The 23,462-nt window shown below is 36.6% G+C and overlaps 1 protein-coding gene across 1 annotated transcript in view; it reads right to left on the reverse strand.

The window, feature by feature from the left end:
• LOC5578287 overlaps positions 1–14,413 on the reverse strand; it is a 44,730-nt gene extending 30,317 nt beyond the window's left edge. The window contains exon 1 of the mRNA XM_001663765.2: positions 13,642–14,413. Coding sequence (XP_001663815.1) covers positions 13,642–13,678 — 37 coding nt within the window. The 5' untranslated portion in view covers positions 13,679–14,413. The remainder of the gene's footprint in view (positions 1–13,641) is intronic.
• Between the last annotated feature and the right edge of the window lie 9,049 nt (positions 14,414–23,462).

Here is a 23,462-nt window from a genome sequence, read left to right on the forward strand (position 1 = left end):
CAAAGCTGTGAAATCTTCACATTTCAAGATATAATGAAATTATGTTAAAATTTATATAATTTTCGACCATTTTTCTAAGCAAGTTTCTTCTGAATCGGCACTTTTCGGCAGCCATATTTAGTATACTTTGATGCCTTATTATATCAGTTAAAGCCCCATGGCAACAAAATGATCGGGTCTCACAGGGCTTATTGATTTCAACCATTTTTTTGACGAGCTTGGAATTTTGATCTTAAATAGTTTTTTGACCTTTTGTATACTCACAGTGCAATACTCTGTATTAGTTATATCATAAAATAACATATTAGAAAACACCTTTAACATACTAAAACTGCTCAATTTTAGCATCAAATCGTAGTTGTCGACGATAATTTGGCTTCGGTCACAATGCGTGAAAAACTTAAGAACAAATAATAATATGGTCGGTGTTCAAACAGACTAAACCAAGTGTTTTTATTGATTTTAGGAAAACGCCAGGCATTCAAAATATCAAAACATTTGCATTATTTGTTATGATGATGGAACTTATCTTTTTGATGATACGTCTGTATCAAAATACCATCAGAAAAATCAAAAATCGTGTTACCAACATATCTCTATGACACCAAAATATCATCTGGTCCAGTCTGTCTGAACACCGATCATATGTATTTTATGATAAAAAGCAAAAAATATTGAGAGCAAAACATAATTTCACCTGTTAAACACAATTCCTCTCATTTTTCAACCATTACCATTTTCAACCATTTCGTTGTGCCGGCCGAAGTAAACTTATGTCCGAAATTGCTGATACATGAGAAACCTACCAAGTAAATTCTCAAAAATAGTATTTATTTTAATAAAACATTGTTTTTGATAGCTTGTCAGCTTATATTGATGTCTTCGACATAGTTGTTGAGATTTGTGATATAAGAAATCCCAAGTTTATTGATTGCACTATGAGCGTACAAAAGGTCAAAAACTATCTGATGACAAAATAAAATTCCATGCTTCTCAAAAAATGGTTGAAATCAATAAGCCCTGTGAGACCCGATCATTCTGTTGCCATGGGGCTTTAACTGATATAATAAGGCATCAAAGTCTACTAAATATGGCTGCCGAAAAGTGCCGATTCAGAAGAAACTTGCTTAGAAAAATGGTCGAAAATTATATAAATTTTAACATAATTTCATTATATCTTGAAATGTGAAGATTTCACAGCTTTGGTATATTCAGCAAATTTGTGTATTTTTGTAATATATAAAATGTTGTAGAACATGTCATGTTCGTAAATTGCACATTGAGCATAGAAATGGTCAAAAAACTGATTTTTATGGTAAAATAGGTTAAATTTAAAAATTCAACCGTGAAAACGAAGTCAAAAAAATCAAGTATGTTCAGCAATCCTGTTGAAAATAAAAAGAACTAAAACTTTGCTGAAATATGACCGCCCAAAAAAATTTTTTTTCAAAAAAATATTTTTGCTCGGGTGCCCTATTTAGTCTAATATAAATATTATTTTTATTATTACTCGGGATGCTAATTCAAAACAATGTCCCGAAGACACCTATGGGCTAAAACGCCTCTAAGAGGTTTTGACCGTCAATTTTCAGTTTCGTCCCACTGTGCACCGGTTTGTTCTCACCATAATTATGGCTCGATGCACTTCGTTGTTTGCACTCGCTTGATTGGACACCGCTACTTGGGCCCGGCGTCAGTGGCTAATGTTGTTGCATCTGAAGATCTAAAGGTTCCGGATCACGTACGCTTGTGTGCAGTTTCGATGGGTGTGGAGATTAGTGTTGCAACCTCAAAGAAACAGAACGATTACCGGCATGCGCAAGTCGATGGCTGTTAGGGAGTTTTGGGCTTCAATTGAGCTTATTTTTTGATGATGATGATTTATAATTCTCGATTACACTCAAACTTTCATATGCCTGGGATGTTTTTTTGTGAAATGTCTGGTATTTCGATTCTTATTTCATAAGTTTAATGTGGAATCCAAAACAATTGACATATTCAAAGAAGTTCAAATACATGCCGATGCTAATTGTTGGCTAACTCTCAGAATTAGTCTTTAAATATACTTTCTAGTATGGGAATACGTTCATGGGTGATGGGTTTAAAAACGTTGAAAAATATTTGAAATTCGTTTACTTTTCACTGAACTTTTAATGTACATGGGATAGCCAAATTTTTTCTCAAATTTAAATGCTAATTATGGTGTTCCACAAAATATGGGCATGAATTTGAGAACGTAAATCACAATATAAAAAAAATATTTTAGCTTTTTTTGTGCATTTTAAATCCCGCCTATTAAAATTTTGTTTAATTATATAATCTCTTACATGGATTTTTTTTTTATTTTAGAAAATCAATTCTTATATAGCTAACACAGACTCTGCTTGGTTTTTTGTTAGACATTAACTAGTAACGAATGTTTTTACCAAAATCGTTCGATGTGGTGAGTTCAAGTATATTGTATCTTAGATGATCTACAATAATTTTTGTGTTAATTTGTATTTGGCAGTGCTAGAAAACATTTGAGAAAATTGTAAACCACAAGTTAACTTTACGAAATCGTAGCTTTTCGCGTATTTTTAATATATAAAAAATATCTATTTAAGATTTACTTGTTTAAATATCTATACTATTGGATAGGTAACAAAAATTTTAGATTTTTACATATTTCAACGCATATATATACGGGCATGGTTTTGACCCTTTAAAAAATCGACCACACTTAGCACTAATTTTGTACAACCAAGTCGCTAGGATATACTTAACGCGATCTGTGCATAGCGTTACATATTTCTCAGGAGCACATAAATGTACTGACGAGCCTCCAACCAAACCGTCTCTCAGTTCATCGGAATTCTAGTGTGCTGCGCTAGACGGAGGCTGATGAAAACTCTAAAAGCGCGCGCTAAGTGATGTGCTCTCGGGGAGACTCGTCTCATGCGCTGCTCGGCGCTTCGGCTCGCCATCGGTATCTAAGTTGTGAAACAACTACTTAGTAACAAAAAGCCTCTACAACTATTTTCGCCTCATTATGTAGGTGTCTAGATGGCCTATATGATATGGTTGAAGATTCGCGATCCAAGAGTTTACAACTTCGATCCTCGTTGAAAACTTTTGTAATCACTTCAATTATTGCGCTGAATTTTGAATGTGACGGAGCGCATGATACCGCAGTGAGACACATCTCAAGAAAAATGAGGCACACCAAAAAAAGGTCTCACAATGTACAGCGCGCCCGTGCGCTTGCATGCAATGAGGCTCCTGCACCCAAGGCTACAGCACGTGCACAGTAACTCTAATTGTGCAAAACTGATGAGAGGAGTTTCCTGTTTGTTGATGGTGTTACATTTCTAACACCATCAAGAAACAGGTAGCGAAAATAGTGCTACAAAATTTGAAATCTGCTCTTGATAAGTGCAAGAAAAAAATGTGCGAAAATCAGATTTTTATCTGTACTAGTATCGAAATGGTAGTATGGTAAAGTCGTGCCCATACTTTTTGGGACACCCTATATTATAATATTGTCTATCATTCCAACACATTTTGATTTTTTGAGACGAAATTGTGAAGTAAAACATTAATAATAACGAGGTGGAAAGTTAGGGACAACAATTCCTGGTAACGTAAGACACTCTAAAAAGCCAGTGAGTATCACAGAGAAGTGTTTTCATCGATAGTTTTTTTTTTCAAATTATAACAAGAACAATAGAATAATAATTACACTGTGGAACACGTTTTTGTCTCAAGCACCATAATACTGCTGCCTTGTGTCTTTCGACCTTTTATCATAGAATCGCTTTATTTGCCTCAGAGTTTAAAATTAAAGTAAATAATAATACTTATCAACAACGTTACGTTGATAATACTTTCGATGGTCAAAAGTTGTTTTTTGGTGGTTCAGAAAAGTATTGAATTTTGCCACATAAGAGACACGAAAAATTTTGTATGGAGACTGCAAGCATGTTAGAAAATCGATTTAATCTTAATTGTATTTTTCAGGGAGGTGAATGACTTGACAATGCTTACCATTGCACTATGGGCCAGGGACGCAATCTGGCGGGACAAAATTAATAACTCGGTAACGAAGCGTTTCCGGTATTTGGTGTTTTCGGCAAAGTTTTTTGTAAGGACAAGGACCATCTACTGACATAAACGGATAGTTCGCAAATCGTCCGCATAGGTAGCGCCACAATCTAACTTTTTACTGTGACGTTATAGAGACTTGGCATGTTCGGCAAAGTTGTTTAGTTTGATAAAATAAACAACTCTCTCGAAGACGTCAAAATTCCACAGCCTACTGTTTTCGAGTTATTGGCAAAATTAGAAAAAAATAGTGTAACAACGATTTTTTTCACCGAATTTGACATTTTTTCTAAGAACCCTGTCATATAATATTTTTTGCTGATAAATATATAATAAACATAAGCTCTGGTGGATAAATTTTAATAATGCAACGCATAAAAACTAAGAAATTGTGAAAAAATTTGAAAAATATACCAATTTTTGAACCTAAATATCTCCAAAAGCGCAAAACATCGCAAGCTCAAATTTTCAGGCAACGTAGAACAATACTTGATGAAACGGATGTCAAAATTTCAGAGAGGTATATTTTGGTGTTTTTGAGACATTTCAATTTTTTGCAATAATCATATTACTCCAATACAGTTAAATTTCCATGAGTTAATCTGAAGGGACGATCGACTTTTAGGAATAACGAGTCATGAAACAAAAATTTTCAGAAAACTGTTTAAAAATACCATCATAGTAGCCATGAAATTCAGTTTAAGAGCAGTTCCTTGAGTTGTTATCGAGTAATGTAGATGAAAGTGTAGATTAAAACTGCACACCAAAAAAATCTTAGATTTACACGTAGCGTTATTTTAGTTTCAATCATGTAAAGCCATCTCTCATGTATTATTCAATGATAAAACCTATAAACACATCTATTATATACAACATTGTTACCAAATTCCTTAATATTGTACGCGAAACGCCTTCTCTCAAAGAATGTTGCTTGCAAAACGGCTCGATTTACATGATTTTCCCGATGAAAATACAATCATAAATAATGCACATGGAATGACACGCCGTCGATCCATCCATGTGCATTATTTTTGGCAGAATATTCAACGTGGAATCATGTAAACTGAGCGATCTTGTTTTCAATTTCACTTTCAAGGTGCAAGAAAGCATGCAACATTGACGAATGTTGGATGCAAGATCATGAAATGTTTCAGTTTCACTCATGTTTGCAAGCATTCCTGAATGCAATGAGACGGTTTACATTATTTATCGTTTAATATCAAATGATAATTCGATTCACATGACAATCATGAAAGTTTACGTGCCATGTAAATTTAAGATTTTGTTGCTGTGTACGTGTAAATCTAAGATTTTTTTGGTGTGCATATTCATGTCGCTAGCTCTAAATACTAAAATATCAGAGCGCACGATCTTTTGTCCGGAGCTTGTAGATTTGTTTTAAAGCAGGAAGAGCGTTGATCCTTGGATGTTTTGAAACAGAGGATACAGATCAAAGGTAATAATTTGGAGATTCCTTCGATTTTGAGAACTGTTAGGTTAGGTAACCTTTAATATGTGATTAATCACCGGATTTGCTTAAATTTTGAGCTTCCGGAAAACTGTAACAGACGAATTCGAGATGAAATCCAAAGCCAGCTTGTACTGTGAGCAGATATAATAATTTCATGAAATAATAAAATATATTTTTCCGCTAATTTTAAAATACACTTAAATATTTGCTACGAGAATATTAATTGCGTAATGGAAAAAAAAAACCGTAAAAAAATTGAAATACCTCAAAAACACCAAAGTATACCTCTCTGAAATTTTGACATCCGTTTCATCAAGTATTGTTATATGTTGCCTGAAAATTTGAGCTTGCGATTATTTGCGCTTTTGGAGATATTTAGGTTCAAAAATTGGTATATTTTGCAAGTTTTTTCACAATTTCTTATTATTATTATTATTCTTAGTATTATTAAAATTTATCCACCAGAACTTATGTTTATTAAATATTTATCAGCTAAAAATATTATATGACATGGTTCTTAGAAAAAATGTCAAATTCGGTGAAAAAAATCGTTTTTTCACTATTTTTTTCTAATTTTGCCAATAACTCGAAAACAGTAGGCTGTGGAATTTTGACGTCTTCGAGAGAGTTGTTTATTTTATTAAACTGAACAACTTTGCCGAACATGCCAAGTCTCTAGAACGTCACAGTAAAAAGTTAGATTGTGGTGCCACCTATGCGGACGATTTATGAACTATCCGTTTTTGTCAGTAGATGGTCCTCGTTGTTACAAAAAACTTTGCCGAAGACACCAAATACCAGAAACGCTTCTTTACCGAGTTATTAATTTTGTCCCGCCAGATTGCGTCCCTGGCCCATAGTGCATTGGTACTTCGCGTACCTGCAGGTATAAAATTGACCCTATTTGTGGACCTCAGCCTCTTGTCTAGTAACTCCTATCCCTACCTTCCCGTGGTGCCGCCTGGGGTACGAGAAACCGGAAGGAAGATCGGGTAGCCAACCCCGGTGGGACCTTGGTCGTATGCTGCCCGGGAAGGGGGGCTCCTCTTTTCTGAGCAAAGAATGAAATTATCGCGGAAATGAGACGAAAATGGGCATTTTTCAAGCAACCCGACAATTGGTTGCCGCCTTTATCTGCGAGAAACACATTTCGTGAACTGCTATAATTGTTGATCGCATTGTACTGACGAAATGCCAGGATCTATCCGATCATATGCACTGATCCAACTTTATAGGCTCTAAACTTAACGCGATTATTATCAGACGGGATAACACAAAAATGTTTGCCGCCGACGGAGTTTGAACTCATGCCCATGAGCAAAAACGTTTTCAAAAACGCGCGTACACCATAACCACTCGGCCACGCCTGCTGAACGAAGGGGGAGAGAAATTTGGTATATAAAAGCTACATTCGGAAGCGAAGGACACTCAAAACGACGAAACAAGAGAAGAAAAGAAGGAAGCCAACTTTTCTTTGCTGGTGATAATATAAATTCGCTGCTGCAGATCTCGTGATAGCACACTCTCGCAGTACTGGACGTTTAGGATATTATGGCCCTTTTCTTTTCGCCGGAAAATCAACTTGAGCAATAGGCTTATGATTATCGCCGTGATCGATAATTTCACTCCCTGCTTCTGAGGGTGTAGCTTATCAGAGCATCGGTTCTCCATGTTAGGAGCGACTGTTCATCGTCTTAGTGCCAGCGTGGGACTCAAAACAGTGCTGTACACGTTGGTCCTCCGGAGGTTGGTGCAGGCCTTACGAACCAGCCGTAAAAATCATCAGTACAGGAATCATACAATGATAATAAATCTTCTAGCTGTTTAGTAGAATACCTATAAGTAGATGAAAAAAACCGAATTTAGTACTATACCATTTAATTCCACTAGAGTTTGTATCCTTTGACAGATACGCGTATTTCGACCTCAACTGTAAGGCCGTCTTCAGTGTCGTGTACTAGGCTCGACTAGAAGTCGAAAAGAAAGAAGTCAAAACATGGAACGATACAAACAGAAGCAGAGACAGCAAACCCATCTATTCCGGGATAAAAAAGCGCCGCCTGGAAGAGTTGGAGTGCGAAGAGATGGAGCAGCTGTATCGTTCTCAATAAAAGCGAAAGTTCTACAAGAAACTCAATGCATCCCGCAAAGGCTTTGTGCCGCGAGCCGAAATGTGCAGGGCTAAGAATGGGGGTATCTTGACGGGCGAACGTGAGGTTATTGAAAGGTGGAAGCAGCACTACGATGAACACCTAAACGGCGCAGAGGAGGAAGAACAAGACAGCAGGAGGAATGGCTTCATCAGTATGGCGGATGAGGGAGACGTTTCAACTCCCACAATAGGTGAAGTTAGGGATGCTATCAAACAGCTCAAGAACAACAAAGCGGCCGGAAAGGATGGGCCCGGACAGGTTGGCCACTTGTCTGCACCGATTGATAGCCAAGATCTACGATACTGAACAGCTACTGGAGGAGTGAAGGAGGGAATATATACCCAATATACAAAAAAAGTGACAAGTTAGAATTAGAATTTTTTTTGTATTTATTAAAGTGTTTTTAACTGACGCTAATTCAGTTAAAAAACACTTTAATAGAGACAAAAAATAAGAAAAAAAAAAAGCGATCGCCATTCTTAACGCAGCCGCTTTCCCAGTTCATCTTCCGCCGTCTATCGCCACTGGCAAGCAGATTTGTGGGAAGTTATTAAGCCAGTTTTGTGGACGGGTGCCGGAAGAATGTTCCAGCTGGTTGCTGAACAGCATACCTGGCTGAAACGTGAAGCAGATCGGGTTGGATTGAAGGTAAATACGTCCAAGACGAAATATCTGCTGGCTGGAGGAACCGAGCGCGATAGAGCTCGCATAGGCAGACGCGTGACGATCGACGGGGATGAGTTCGAGGTGGTGTACGAATTTGTCTACCTCGGATCATTGATAACGTCGGATAACAACTGCAGCAGAGAAATTCGAAGACGTATCATTGCCGGAAGTCGTGCTTACTATGGACTCCACAAGACCTTGCGGTCTGGTAAACTTCACTTCCGTACTCAGTGTACCTCGTACAAGACACTAAAAAGACCGGTAGTCCTCTACGGGCATGAGACGTGGACAATGCTCGAAGATGACCTGCAAGCGCTAGGAGTTTTTGAACGACGTGTGCTTAGGACTATCTTCGGCGGAGTATGTGAGAACGGCGTATGGAGGAGAAGAATAAACCACGAGCTTGCGCAACTCTACGGTGAACCCAGTATCACGAAAGTCGCCAAAGCTGGAAGGGTACGATGGGCGGGACACGTTGTGAGAATGCCGGACAACAATCCCGCAAAAATGGTGTTCAACTCAAATCCGGCCGGTACAAGACGAAGGGGAGCGCAACGAGCTAGGTGGTTTGACCAAGTGGAGCAGGATCTTGGAAGTGTGGGGCGATCGAGGAATTGGAGGTTAGCAGCCATGGACCGAGTTAGTTGGCGTAACATTGTGGCGCAGGTCATGTCTTGAAGGACGTAGAGCCAGCAAAAGTAAAAGTAAGCCATATTTTCTTCAGCTGTTGCTAGTAATTTTCAAATACCTGCCACAATTTTCCGTCGATGTCCAAGTTGCGTGCTGCTTAATATTCACAAATTGTTGCTATGTATATAATCATTTTTTTATAAAATTGATTAACATTTAACATTTAACATTAAAAAAAATAATACAAAAAATTATTATGACACACTCGGGCGTAGCTGATCACCGTTTAACAGCACAGGATTAAGAATAAAACATTTCCTGCCTACTAAATTTGAGTCTCCTGAATCTAAAAATGATGTCAAAATTGTTGCGACCTGGGTATTTGATCAATTTATTGCAAAATAAAACTTTGTTGATCGGCACAATACGATTAAATATTTGCCATTTTCATTGAAATAAGAACGTTATTCCGAGAATGCACGGCTTATTAGCAAAAAACTAGGCCTGTAATGCTGTATGAATAAGAAAAAAAAATGAGTTCAGCTTGTACAATATTTTAAACAGTTAAAGTTAGCTTGTAAACTGAGCACCAGCTCAAGAATCTATAGTTTAATCATCAGCAATCATCAAAACTGAAAACCAATTTTATCGTTCAAATTTAAAGAAATTTTCATTAAAATCTATCATTGCCTAATATACAGCAAGTGTAATGCAATGATACATTTTCATGACTATCGCTTTGATTTTGGGCAAAAAACTGGTTTTGAAAATTTGTAAAACGATGACGGTTATTTTCCTCTTAAAAAACAGAACTGAAAAAAAAAAATCCAAAAAATCTGCTGCTACCGAACATTTAGTGATAGCTGAACTTTACTGGGTGGAGTGTAGCATGAAAGAACAAAACCGATTGTGTAAAAGCGAGAATTGGAAGGAACACGAAGAGAAGTGAATACAAATTCATTTGTATCTGCGAGTCACGAGTGAACGCATTTAGCATTCAATTGCCGAATGCATAGGCCAGGGGAAGTGGTTCACCTAGAGTGAATTTATGTCAGAGAAAAAGTAAATTTTGTATGAGAATTGACAGAAAAATGAATGACAAGTTCATCCATTTCTCCTGGCCTATTGAACTGACTGAGCGGATTACCACTCACTGAATGATTCCGTGTTGTGGATTGCCAGTCAGTGAACGCTCATCAGCACTCAATCCCGAATGCTACTCGAACGGAATCAGAACGTAAACAATCATTAAACAATCAACCGTATTACATTCGGTTGCTATCGGCTTTCAGAATCGGTAGCGACTCAATCAGTTTTTTGTTTCGCTTAGTGCTCGCCGAAGAAGAAGAATGGGCACTGGAAATAGAAACTTTCGGCTTGGTTAAAAAAAGGGCTTTCTCGCTCGCGACTGTGCGTGGAAGTGGGTGAGGGAAACGCAATAACTGAGTGAGTGTTTCCTATGCTTGATTGCATATTAAAAAAAAATCTGTGAATATTTATATGCAAAACTTAACTCAATTAAGATGAATTAGTTCAAAATAATCATTGAACATCTATAAACTAGAAAACATGGAATATTTATGATACTAACTCAACATCAAGCATCCTTGGAAAGAACTGCTGTTTGCCAGCGGCCTGATCAAATTCGCCCAGTGATCAATTTGCCACCGGATAACGTTACCCAGCATTAGTATAGATAGTGCTTTTCTTTTAACGTTCACCGCCTGAAGTTATTTTTCTAGTGTTTAACCCTGTGTCTGTATTCTGGGGTCAACATAACCCCAGAAAACTTTGAAGGGCTGTAACTTTTTTCTAGTGAATCAATTTGTGTGTTTTTTTTTTACATATTGGTACGAACTAACGAGTTGTTTGTTTCAAATATCTTGAAAGTAGTTTTCTAAAATTATAAAATTCAGGGGTTTAATGTATTCTGCCTTACCCTTGTTGCAATTTTTTACCGAAGAAAGTATAGTTTTATGTAAAACTATTGCTGAAATATAATATAAGCTTCAAGTTTCCACTCCACTCTACCAAGAAATTCCTTCTTTTAAATTTTCTCACATTGTTTAGTAAAAATGAATGAAATTGTCTTTCCAAAACTGAAGAAACGTTGAAAACACTGCGGAACACGTTTTTGTCTCAAGCACCAATATACCGCTATTTACTAAATTAGGGATAGCTTAATCCATTGCTGTTTTCAATAATTTCATAGCACGTCTAGTTTTTAGATACTCGCAGCTGGAAATGCAAAATTTGACCATTTAAGCCAACTTGCATGCAAGATTGCTAGCTATTTGATCTCAACTCTCAAAGATTCGTCATAAAATTCGTATGGGTCCCAGCTCAGAGTAATATTTATGAAAATGAACAGGCTGATTCTTTAGCTAAATTAGGTGTGAATCGTGGCGTAATTTTCAATCGTGATATTTCGCCTTCTGAATGTTATTCAAAATTAAAAAAAATATCTCTTTCCAATTGGCAAAGTTGTTGGAACTCTAGTGATAAAGGACGTTGGTGTCATTCGATTTGTCCTAAAGTAAGTCACTTTCCATGGTTTAATAATATGTCAGTTAGTAGAAATTTTATTTGCTCATTTTCGAGGTAAATGTCAAATCATTACACTTGCAACAGCCATTTGTTTCGTATCAACATTACAGATTCCAATTTGTGCGACTGTGGGAAATCCTATGAAGACCTTGATCATATAGTATTTCATTGCGACAAATATATTTCTTCAAGAAACAAATTATTGAACAGCATAATTAATTTTGGTCTCTCAGTTCCTGTTTCTGTGCGTGACATACTAGGTGCAAAATGTTATCCAATTTTAAAATTATTGTTCAATTTCTTGAATGAAATCTCATATTTTGTTTGATACTTCGTTGTTGCTTTTTTCTTTTCAATTTATTTTCAGATATCAATAAGGTTGTGCTTCGTTGCCCGACTGGTTTTTATTCGACTGAATTGATGCCCTTATTCCATACCTAATTGACGTCCCTTTCATAACAATGGCTCTGTTATGGTTGGTTACCGTGTGAGCCTTTAGTTTTAAGTGTGTTTTATAACATTTTGTGAAATGATAAAGAGGTTTTGTGCCTCTTAGAGAAAGATTTCCAAAAAAAATCACTCAAAGGGGTTTTCCCTCTTTTAAAATTTTTGATTAAAAATAAATAATAATAATAATAATAACTGCTAGCTTGTGTGGCAATTTATTCGCCTAATTTGCCACAGAATTCAAACTTGTGTATAACAATTATTATCATTATAGTTCTTAATACTTTCAATGCTTAAAAGTTATTTTTTGATGGTTTCGAAAAATATTGTACTTTTCCATATGAGAGCAACGAAGAATTATGTATGGACTGGAAAAATCGCAAGCATGTAAAAATCGATTAAATCTTAAGGTGATTATAAAACGAAACCACACCTCAAATTTTCAAGAGCACAAGACTTGAGACTTGAGAACCAAACAGCGCTTCGCGTTGAAAATTTATCCCATTGGTCACCACCAGCAAACAAGCGATTTGATTGATTTTCAACGCGACTGTTGTCAGATTCTTCAGTCTTGTGCACTTGAAAATTCAAAGTTTGGTTTCGCTTTATAATCACCTTGATTTATTCGTGCAATTTCATCCGAATTATAACTGAAATGACAATTAAAGTCATATTTTGCATGCTTGGTGTATAAGATCACAAAAAATATATAAATCGTACTTCAAATCTCATGTAAACATAAATGAAAACAGTGTTTTATACAATTTATTTGGCGACCTGTAGCTAAAAAATGCGACTAAAGACACATAATTAGATCCTTGAGACACGCAAATACGCCATTTTTGTTAAATCGATTGAAATTCCGTGAAGTTATCACGATTCAAATTTGGGGTCAATTTTACCCCATCGCACAGACAGAAGGTTAAATGAAATACTCAAAAAGTAATGCAAAATTGTAGAATGTGTAGAAACGCTAGGCCCAATAGTTTCAGCACATGCACGCACAAATACGCACATGCTCCACTTATATTGATTTCGTCCCACTTGGGCGGTGTTGTAAGATCCATGCAATGGTAAAGAAAGCTGCCAGTTGATAGGTGTGAAAATACGCATAAAACACTACATTGAGAATCAGGCTCTGTTCCAGTTGGGACTTTATGCCAGAAATGAGAAGAAGAACTTTTGTCTGACGAAAAAAGAATATTTGAACTCAATGAAAAAAAAAACACATTTTCAACGAATAAAAAAATCTTTTTTTATTCAGATGTTTTCATCGGTAGCAGTAAAGTTTATAAAACAAATGAAAGTTTATATACATGTGCTCATAAAATATTCTAGAACAGGCAACGAGATGAACCAGGCCTGTCATAAATTCTCATTAGTAAAGATAATAATAATAATTGTTGAACTTAAGTATACATTCAGCAATCTCACACACATCTTAGCTTTACATCAGGTATCAGAAAGCCGGCTTCAGAGGCACGCTCCCCGCCAATCAGGAGATTTGTGCCATATTACGTAAAGATTGATGGTTGATTGGAGATGGAACTATTGTTATTACATAGAGTATGCTCATCTTGGCGACTTAATATCGTAATTCACCCTACAAGTCCCAATGGCTACCACGATAAGCATTATACTTACCCAGCACTAGTACGGCTGCGAAATCGATTTGTCTCATCTTGTTTGATCTGCTCTTATCCAACACAAAAAAGGCGCGAAGAAATGCTCTTTCCGGGCTCTGCACTTTTCACGTGCTTGGTGCTATATCCGATAACTGGGTGAAAACTTGCAGCGCGTGGGATCGTTTGTAGACTACAGCCACCGCCTAAGGGTGTTCCGCACTCTCACTTTTTCACCACCGATGACCGTGTCGACTCCCCCAAACACCACTTGGAGATGGTAATAAAGGTTTCGAAATCACCGAATCGCGTCCACCGCTAGCGAAGGACCAACGTAAACTAATCTTAATCCGTTCCGTACGTGGCCAAGAAGCTTAGCTTCCTTCCTTCCTAATGATCGCGTTATGACGTATGCGTATCAATCCGACAACCAGTAGCGTGCTGATGACTGGCCAGACCGAATGATTGAGCAATGATGATGACGAACTACAGCCGGGCAACGGTGCTGAATACTGCTGAACTGGTTAATTGATCTTGTAAAGTTCGAGTGAGATCTTCCAATAATGCTAGCACAGCCCAGCTGAGTTACCGAGCTACTCGCCTCTCTCAATACCACCACGCTTCACCAACGGTTGGGGCTGTTCTGAGCCGCTGCTGTTGCCGCCGATACCGCACACGCGCCTTCGGCTTCTAGATGGCATGGATTACGAGCTTAGATTAACCATCCAACTCGGGCCAGACATTTACATGAAGCCAATGGTTTAGCCACGCGACGAGGATGTACGAACAGGAAGTTCTTGACTGATCTGAGCTAAGTTAGACGCCTTACAGTGCAGTCTATGACCTAGAAAAGTGTTGCCAGGTATGGGTGGAATAATTTTCTCAGCTTGTGTGTGAATTCAGTGTAAGAATGAATACTTGTATTGTTGAAAGAAAAGCATAGTTCTTTTAAATTTTGTGGTATTTACGCTCCCACTGGAACCAAGCCTGCTACTCACTTTGATTTTCTATGAGAACTTCGATAATTATTGAGTGATTGATTCAATTATTGCTTTCAACACTTTAAACCTACATTGTGCTTTCGTGTCGGAGCTTAAAATTATGATTTAGACGCATTCTACAGACTACATCGAACTCATGATAAAAATTTATCTATAAAAACTTCTGACATTTTCTTCCAAAACAGTTCTAGGCATTCCACCAGATTTTTTTTTTTTTTTTTTTTTTGAAGTGGTTTCAGATATTTTTTTTAAGAGTTCCTATAAACATTTGATCAGTCAATACTGATTAACGGATTCCCGTCTTCCATGAACATTTCTATCACGTAATTCCCCTGGAGTTCCACCAAGAAAATATTCAAACATTCCTTCTCCAGGTGTTCCACCAAGAATTATTCAAGAAAAAATCGCACCGAGTATGTCTGGGAAATGTTTTGAAGGAATTCTGGATGGAAATAATTTTTAATTCAATGATTTCGAATTTCTCCGACGGTTTCTTAAAAGCCTTCGATCAAAAATATCATTTAGCATGACATGGATAATTTCCGGTTGAGCCCTTAGTTTTAAATTTCTCATAAAATTTTATAACGGATAAGTGTTGGAGAGGAAATCAATTAAAAGTCTTTCCCTTTTTCAAAACATTTCGCGGAATACATAAATAAATAATTGTGTTAATCTAATATAATATGTAGCAATTCAGATAAACGCACAGTAATCCAACAAGACTATGCTGAGGTGGCGAGTTCAGTCACCGAGATCAATCACATACCTAATCAGACAACTAGATACCCATTTAAATTCAACAAAAATCGACAAAATACTATGCCAGCACTGCCCGTGCACGTTTATCGCCATGCAAATTGGTGTGCAATGACTTTTTTTTACTTGCCTCAACGGGGATCCCGCAGTTCGAAACATTGACACTGATTTGAAAGAGCCCCAATAGCGAACGGTTGAACCACTTCGCCACCTCTTATGCTGCTTGGCTATGGCTCTCTTTTCCGCCACCCCACACTGCTGTAGTGCACTGGAGGCGACCAGAGGCGTGGACGATAATCGTTTGGAATCGTTTTAATTCGCTACGGCGCGGTAACTGACCAACCTCTCTAGAACGCACTGGTTGAGCCGTTGAGTTGATTAATTCATCTGCTGGAATCAATGTCTTATCGAAGGTTTCGATTGTTTTATTTTAACGAAATGATATGCATTGATTAGTTCTCATCATCAATTAAAACATTAGCGTGCTGCATGATTTGACACGATCTTTTTTAAATCGTACATCACCGACAAGGACTCTTATTTGATTTATTTATAAGTATCATTCCAAATATTACATTTATTTCTTATATCTAGGTGTTCTGTACAATTAAAAAACCTATCATCCTTATTTGGTAAAACAAATTTAAGATGTTATTGTTAACAACATATTACATTTCATTTGCCGTAGCAGTTCAGATTTTTTACAGGTGAGTTGATTTCACCTGCTTATAAGAGAAAAAAAACACGTTTTAAATTTACTTAACCTAACTTAACCCAAATATATAACGCATTAATCGTGGTAGGAGAAGAATGTAATGATTTTTGTCTGAAATTATTAATTATTCTATTTGACATTTGTTCTAATGTATCAACATTGGATATTCTATGTAACTCACTAGAGAGGATGCTTCAGAATCATTTTCAAAAATTTATTTTGAATTCTCTGCAGAGCTTTCTACCTGGTATTACAACAGCTAGTCCATATTGGTACAACATACAATATAGCTGGCCTGAAAATTTGTTTGAATATCAAAAGCTTGTTCTTAAGACAAAGTTTTGATTTTCTATTAAGATATATAGAGACAATTAACATATTTGTTACATTTGGCTTTTAGCAAATTAAATTCTTATCTAGCATGAGCCCTAGATACTCAACTTCATCAATTCATTGGAACCCCTCTCATCGTGACAACAGTATACTTGATGGTTTTAAATTAAGAGGTTTTGGTTTATATGGGAATATTATTAGTTGAGTTTTGGAAGCATTAGGAGAAATCTTCCAATTTTGCAGTTATGAAGAAAAAATATTCAAACTTTTTTGCAATCGACTACAGATGACACGCAGACTTCGTCCTTTGGCGGAGAGGCCTGTATCATTCACAAACAAAGATTTTTGACATCCCTGAGGTAATTCAGGTAAGTCAGATGTGAAAATATTGTGTAATATTGGTCCCAAAATGCTGCATTAAGAAACACCAGCTCTTTGAGACCTGGAGTTCTGATAATTAACCTGAAGTGTACGATTTGACAGATAACTTTGAATTAGTCTAACAATGTATGTTGGAAAATAAAAGTTTTTTAATTTTTCGATCAAACTTCCATGCCAAACACTGTCGAATGCTTTTTCTATGTCTAGAAGAGCAAGACCAGTAGAATAGCCTTCAGATTGGTTGGAATGGATCAAATTTGTTACACGTAAAAGTTGATGAGTGGTCGAATGTCCATAGCGGAATCCGAACTGTTCATTGGCAAAAATTGAATTTTCGTTGATGTGGGCCATCATTCTGTTCAAAATAACCTTTTCAAAAAGTTTACTGATGGAGGAAAGCAAACTGATTGGACGATAGCTAGAAGCTTCTGCAGGATTTTTGTCTGGTTTTAAAATTGGAACAACCTTAGCATTTTTCCATTTGTCAGGAAAATATGCTAATTGAAAACATTTGTTAAATATATCAACTAGAAATGATAAGCTACTTTCTGGAAGTTTCTTGATGAGGATGTAGAAAATTCCATCATCGCCAGGAGCTTTCATATTTTTGAATTTTTTAATACCTAATAGTTCTCACTTCTTCCAAATCAGTCTCACATGCATTTTCGTAAACGTTCTCTTGATTGAGAATATTTTCGAAGTCCTGAGCAACTTGATTTTCAATTGGACTATTAGGTCCTAAATTAAAATTGTGCGCACTTTCAATTTGCATAGTAAGTTTTTGAGCTTTTTCACAATTAGTTAGTAATAATTTGTTTTCCTCTTTCAATGCCGGTATTGGCTTTTGAGTTTAATTCAAAATTTTAGATAATTTCCAAAAGGGCTTAGAGCCAGGGTCAATTTGAGAAATCTTATTTTCAAAATTTTTGTTTCTTTACTGTGCAAAACGTTTTTTGATTTCTTTCTGCAAATCCTGCCATATAATTTTCATAGCAGGATCGCGAGTGCGTTGAAATTGCCTTCTCCTCACGTTTTTAAGACGGATCAAGAGTTTAAGATCATCGTCTATAATCACGGATTCAAATTTTAATTCATATTTTGGAATTGCAATGCTCCTGGCTTCAACAATGGAATTTGTTAAAGTTTCAAGAGCGTTGTCAATATCAAGTTTAGTTTCTAAAGAAATGTTAACATCAAGATAAGAGTCAACATACGTTTCATATATATTCCAGTCGGCTCGTAAATAATTGAAAGTGGAGCTGATAGGATTGAGAATCGCTTCATGGGATATTTGAAATGTAACAGGGACATGATCAGAATCAAAATCAGCATGAGTAATCAGTTGGCTACAAAGATGACTAGAGTCGGTTAATAGCAAGTCAATCGTAGATGGATTTCTAGAAGAGGAAAAACAAGTAGGGCTATCAGGGTATTGAATTGAGAAATATCCTGAAGAGCACTCATTAAATAAAATTCTGCCGTTGGAATTGCTTTGAGAATTATTCCATGACCGATGTTTGGCATTAAAGTCGCCAATGACAAAAAATGTTGACTTATTGCGAGTCAATTCTTGCAAGTCAGTTTGGAGCAAATTATCTTGCTGTCCAGAGCATTGAAAAGGCAAACAGGCAGCTATTAAAGTACATTTACCAAGCTGTGTTTCAACAAAAACACATAAAGTTTCAAAAACTTCGGTCTCAAATGACGAGAACAGTTGATGTGTTATACGCCTATGAATGATGATTGCAACTCCCCCACATGTCCCATCAAGTCGATCATTACTATAAACAAAAAAGCTAGGATTTTTTATTTTTGTTTTTAGTTTGGATCCAGATTTTAAATGCGTTTCAGTAATACCTACTATACTAAGAAAATTAAAAGCCAGTCCTCTTTACCATTCAAAGAACTAGCATTCTCATTTAAAATATTTAAATTGTTATTTATTAAATCCATGAGAAAAACGTAATCCAATAACAATTTGATTTGTAAATTTTACACATACTTGGACTGCTTCAGTCATAGTGGTGGATTTGAACATTGCATCAATAATTAGATAAGGGGCCTTCCTTAGCCGAGTGGTTAGAGTCCACAGCTACAAAGCAAAGCCATGCTGGAGGTGTCTGGGTTCAATTCCTGGTCGGTCCAGGATCTTTTCGTAATGGAAATTTCATTGACTTCCCTGGGTATAGAGTATCATCGTACCTGCCACACGATATACAAATGCGAAAATGGAAACTTTGGCTAAGAAGGTTCTCAGTTATCAACTGTAGAGAGAGGACGTTAATGCCAAGAAGAAGAAGAAGAAGAAGAAGAATAAGAAGAAGAAGAAGAAGAAGAAGAAGAAGAAGAAGAAGATCAATAATTAGATTCAATTGTTCATCTAGAAAATTAAAATCAGAGGCAGATATGTCACTTGAAATGGGAACATTATCTGATGATTTTCCGTTAGAATTTTTGGTAGACGAAGAGGCGGAGTAGATGTCTCCTTTGGCGGTAGAGTATTTTCATTTGATTTGAAACAAGTAGAATGGTTACTTGTAGCATGAAAAGGGGAGGAGTTCAAATTACCTGCTACGATATCGGCAAAGGATTTTCCTTGGGTAGATACATTCGAAATTAAAGATTCGAACGGCTACCCGACGGATTGAAATTAGTTTGTAAATTAACATGATTATAATCTTCGTGATGGGTATGATTCCTAATCAAGCGATCGTTTACTGAAAAATGAGTTTTGTTCGAAACTCTACCAGGCAAATTCCGGAATCGGCCGTTATCGGATATTATCTTTCATCTGCTTGGCACAAGCCTAAGTGACTCGCCTACGCGAAGGGCAAACCCAAAAATTTGACTTATGGTTGCCCCCGTAATTTGCGCATATGAACTTATCGGTATCTTCCTTCACTGGACAGACGTCCTTGGCGTGAGAAAAACCTCCGCAAATCATGCATTTAGCATCCATGCGAAAAAAAATTGTACCATGACCCCACTTTTGGCACCGATGGCACTGAGTGGGGATCTGGTAGTTTCCTCCAGGTTTCTGGAAATGTTCCCACGTCACACGGACATCGAACATAAGTTTTGCTTTTTCTAAAGCTTTAACATTATTTAGTTCTTTTTTGTTAAAATGAACTAAATAATATGCTTGAGAAAGCCCTTTACGAACAATGTCAGATTGGGTTCTCTTTTTCATAATGATTACTTGGACTGGGGAAAATCCAAGTATATCATTTATTCCATTTTTAATCTCTTCAGGTGACTTATAGTCACTTGAGAGACCTTCCAAGACGACTTTGAACAAACGTTCAGTTTTGTCGTCATAAGTAAAAAATTTGTGCTTCTTCTCTTCAAGATGTTTGAGAAGAAGTTCGAGATCTTTAAGAGTTTCCGGCAAAACGTGACAGTCCTTTATTTGCGATTTTGAAGGAGTCCTTCATTCCCCTAATGGAGTTCAGGATCTCCTGCCATCGGAGCAACTGACCACGATAGGCGGCACTCTTTGCTTCCTTACTAGAATCAAAGAGCCTGGGCTAGAGACTGCTTCGGTTTGGTGTTCGGAAAATTTGTCTAGAGAACCGAACTGATTGCTCATTTGAATGCAATTATCAACATTATCCATTTCACCTTTGGAAGGAAGCGCGCATTCCGAAGAAACGTACTTTTTTCCCTTTTTGACACGTTTAGTGACTGTTTTAAACCCCACTTTTTGGGAGGTAGTTGTGGATTTATCTTGAGCAAGATTTGTTTGATTTTTTTATTTATTGAAATAAAGTTCCATGTTCAAATACACTTACTTATTTTAAGAAAACAAAATTATCGAAACATGTTATCACTTTTCAGAATCAATCCAAAGATAAAACACTGTGACGTAAAGCTTGGCCCGACGATTGGGTCTTCGTCTGATCGTCTGATAGAAAAAAAAAGTGAAATATCTATATTTATGACGCATTGATTGATATCAGTGTATGGGCAGACATAGCTGCTGAATAGTTTCTTTGTTTTGGTAGATAACGGACAGGGTTAAAAAATACGATCCTCATGCAAAATTGTTGAAGGCTTAAGATATGATTATTGCCGACCAGCTTTGTCAACATGACAAATGATCCCTTTGTTCACAGTAAATATAATCTGCTCTCTGTATCAAGCTTTGAAATTGGTGGTGAGTCGGGAGCAGAAAGCCAAAGTGTTGAGATTTGAAACAGCAGATTTGTTGAAGTGATTTTTTCGAATGCCTTCTTTAATTGCTGTACAAGCCCATTTTATACCACTAATCCAACACCGGTTTTGGGTGCCGACAATGCTTTAACTCTGTTACGGTTTGGACGAATGTTTGTTGCCAAGTCATAAATTTCTGAGCAATGATGTTTTACAATTTGATTTATTGAAACTTTTCGTAGAATTTGGATTGGGGCCTTTCTTAGCCGAGTGGTAAGAGCCCGCGGTAACAAAGCAAAGCCATGATGAAGGTGTCTGGGTTCGAATCCCGGTCGGTCCAGGATCTTTTCGTAATGGAAATTTCCTTGATTTCCCTGGGCATAGAGTATCATCGTTATTGCCACACGATATACGAATACGAAAATGGAAACTTTGGCTAAGAAGATTCTCAGTTATCAACTGTGGAAGTGCTCATAAGAACACTAAGCTGAGAAGCAGTCTTTGTTCCAGTGAGGACGTAAAGCCAAGAAAAAGGAGAAGAAGAAGATCATCTGTATAAACTCGATCAACGTCGTTCTTCTGATATCTAGTAAAGCGTGACATTTTTTTGTACATGATCCCTTAAAGTTCTGGCACGTGAGAAGAACGATTGAGAACATTTTTAACCGCTAGGAAAACATATGGAGCAATCTTCTATGGTATTTCTGAATGATGATTCCTTTAACCCTCTGTCTGTGAGAGGGATAAAATTGACTCCAAATTTCAAATCGCAACAACTTTACGGAATCTCAATCGATTTTCGATTTTTCTGCTGTTTTGAAAATAACATTCAATTCAGTTTTACTTTAAAATAAAAGAAAATTCAAAAGATGGGTGGTCTTAGCGGGGAGGGGTTATAGTGAAAAAAGAAAAAGAAAACGTGCAATTTGTAAACTTTGGACGCCTATATTGCCCATAAAAGCATAACTGTCCCATATGGATTTTCGAACCAACACCTTTTTTCATCGCAAAATCCATGTTTTAACATATACTTTACGCCGTATATGAAAATTTACACATTTTGTTTGAAAATGTTGTGGAAAAATATGATGTTGGTGCAGTCCCATATTGAAAAATAAAGGCATAACAGTCTCTATATGAACTACAAATCCAAATAGCAACTGAAAAACGTGAATTGTGGCCAAGTTTATATTTTTTGCTGTTTAATAGAAGCATAATGTGTTATCTATGCGGTGATGCCCAATAAATATGACATGCAGAAATGTACTAGAAAATTATGAAAATTTGTATGAGAAGACAAAATTCAAACTTTGAGCGCTATTTTCTCATTGCATACTAATTCCACATGGGACAGTTATGCTTTTATGGGCAGTATATCTCAGAATCAGTTTTACATAAAACTACACTTTCTTCGAATAAGATTTGCAACAGGGATAGGGCTGTGTCGCACATTGATTAGTTGGGAATTCCACCGCATGATGCAGCTATCACAGATATAGCCTGATCTCCCCAATTTAATATTTAAGAAAACTTTTTTACACGATATTTGAGAAAAAATCATGTGCGAAACAAACAACTCGTGGATGCGCACCAATGTGTGAAAAAAAAAACTTATGAGTTTCTAGAACATCCATAGAGAATTACCAGAAGATTATTGCAGAATCTTTAAACGAAGTAATAAATTATTCTAATTCCAGTCGCATCGTGTTATACACAGCACGAGGGCGATGGTGCTAGCGATTTCTGAACATGCGATCGTCTTGATATAATCTATCAAAGCTTTACAGAATCTCTTGATGATTTTCAGAGCAATTCCCATAGAACTCACACATAACACTCCCTAGAATATTCAGAATTGCCGTTGATATTTCTAGAAGTCGTTCTAAGTTAATTCCTGAAAAATGTTCGATCAAATTCCTACTGATATTTTGTTGATTATGACAATTTCCAGAAAGATTTTTTTTTTTGCGGAATTATTGAAGAAACTCTAGCGAAGTATGTGATGCAGTTTCTGCGCAATGGAACATTTTTCAAGCATCTTCAGTTTCTCCTGAAAACTTTTACGATTAAAAATTATTTACCAACGTTTGTCCTACTTTAGGGAACTTGTAATCAGAAGACACAGTGTGTTTGTTTGAAAAATTGAGAAAAGAATTTGCGAAAAAAATTACGCTTTCTAGTGAGACTCGAACTCACGACTTCGTTTGCGCTAGACCAGCGCTTAAACCAACTAAGCTACAGAACACCTTATGATTCTGCGGAATAGCAAGCAAAACTTAATCTGAGTACTAACCATTAAGTTTCTTTTCGCAAATACATGTCTCTTCCGGACTGGCATCTAAGTCAGCATGGATTTTCAGATGGATGGATTTTTTCTTCTCAGCTAGCTAGTTGTGTTTTATGAGCACTTCCGCAGTTATTAACTGACAAGGGAAGGTCACGATGGTGTTACACGTGGTTTTCAACTGGACTATTTTGGTTAGATTCTACATGTCGAAATTAGAA

This window comes from Aedes aegypti, chromosome 2 (assembly GCF_002204515.2).
Source record: "Aedes aegypti strain LVP_AGWG chromosome 2, AaegL5.0 Primary Assembly, whole genome shotgun sequence".
NCBI lineage: Eukaryota > Metazoa > Arthropoda > Insecta > Diptera > Culicidae > Aedes > Aedes aegypti.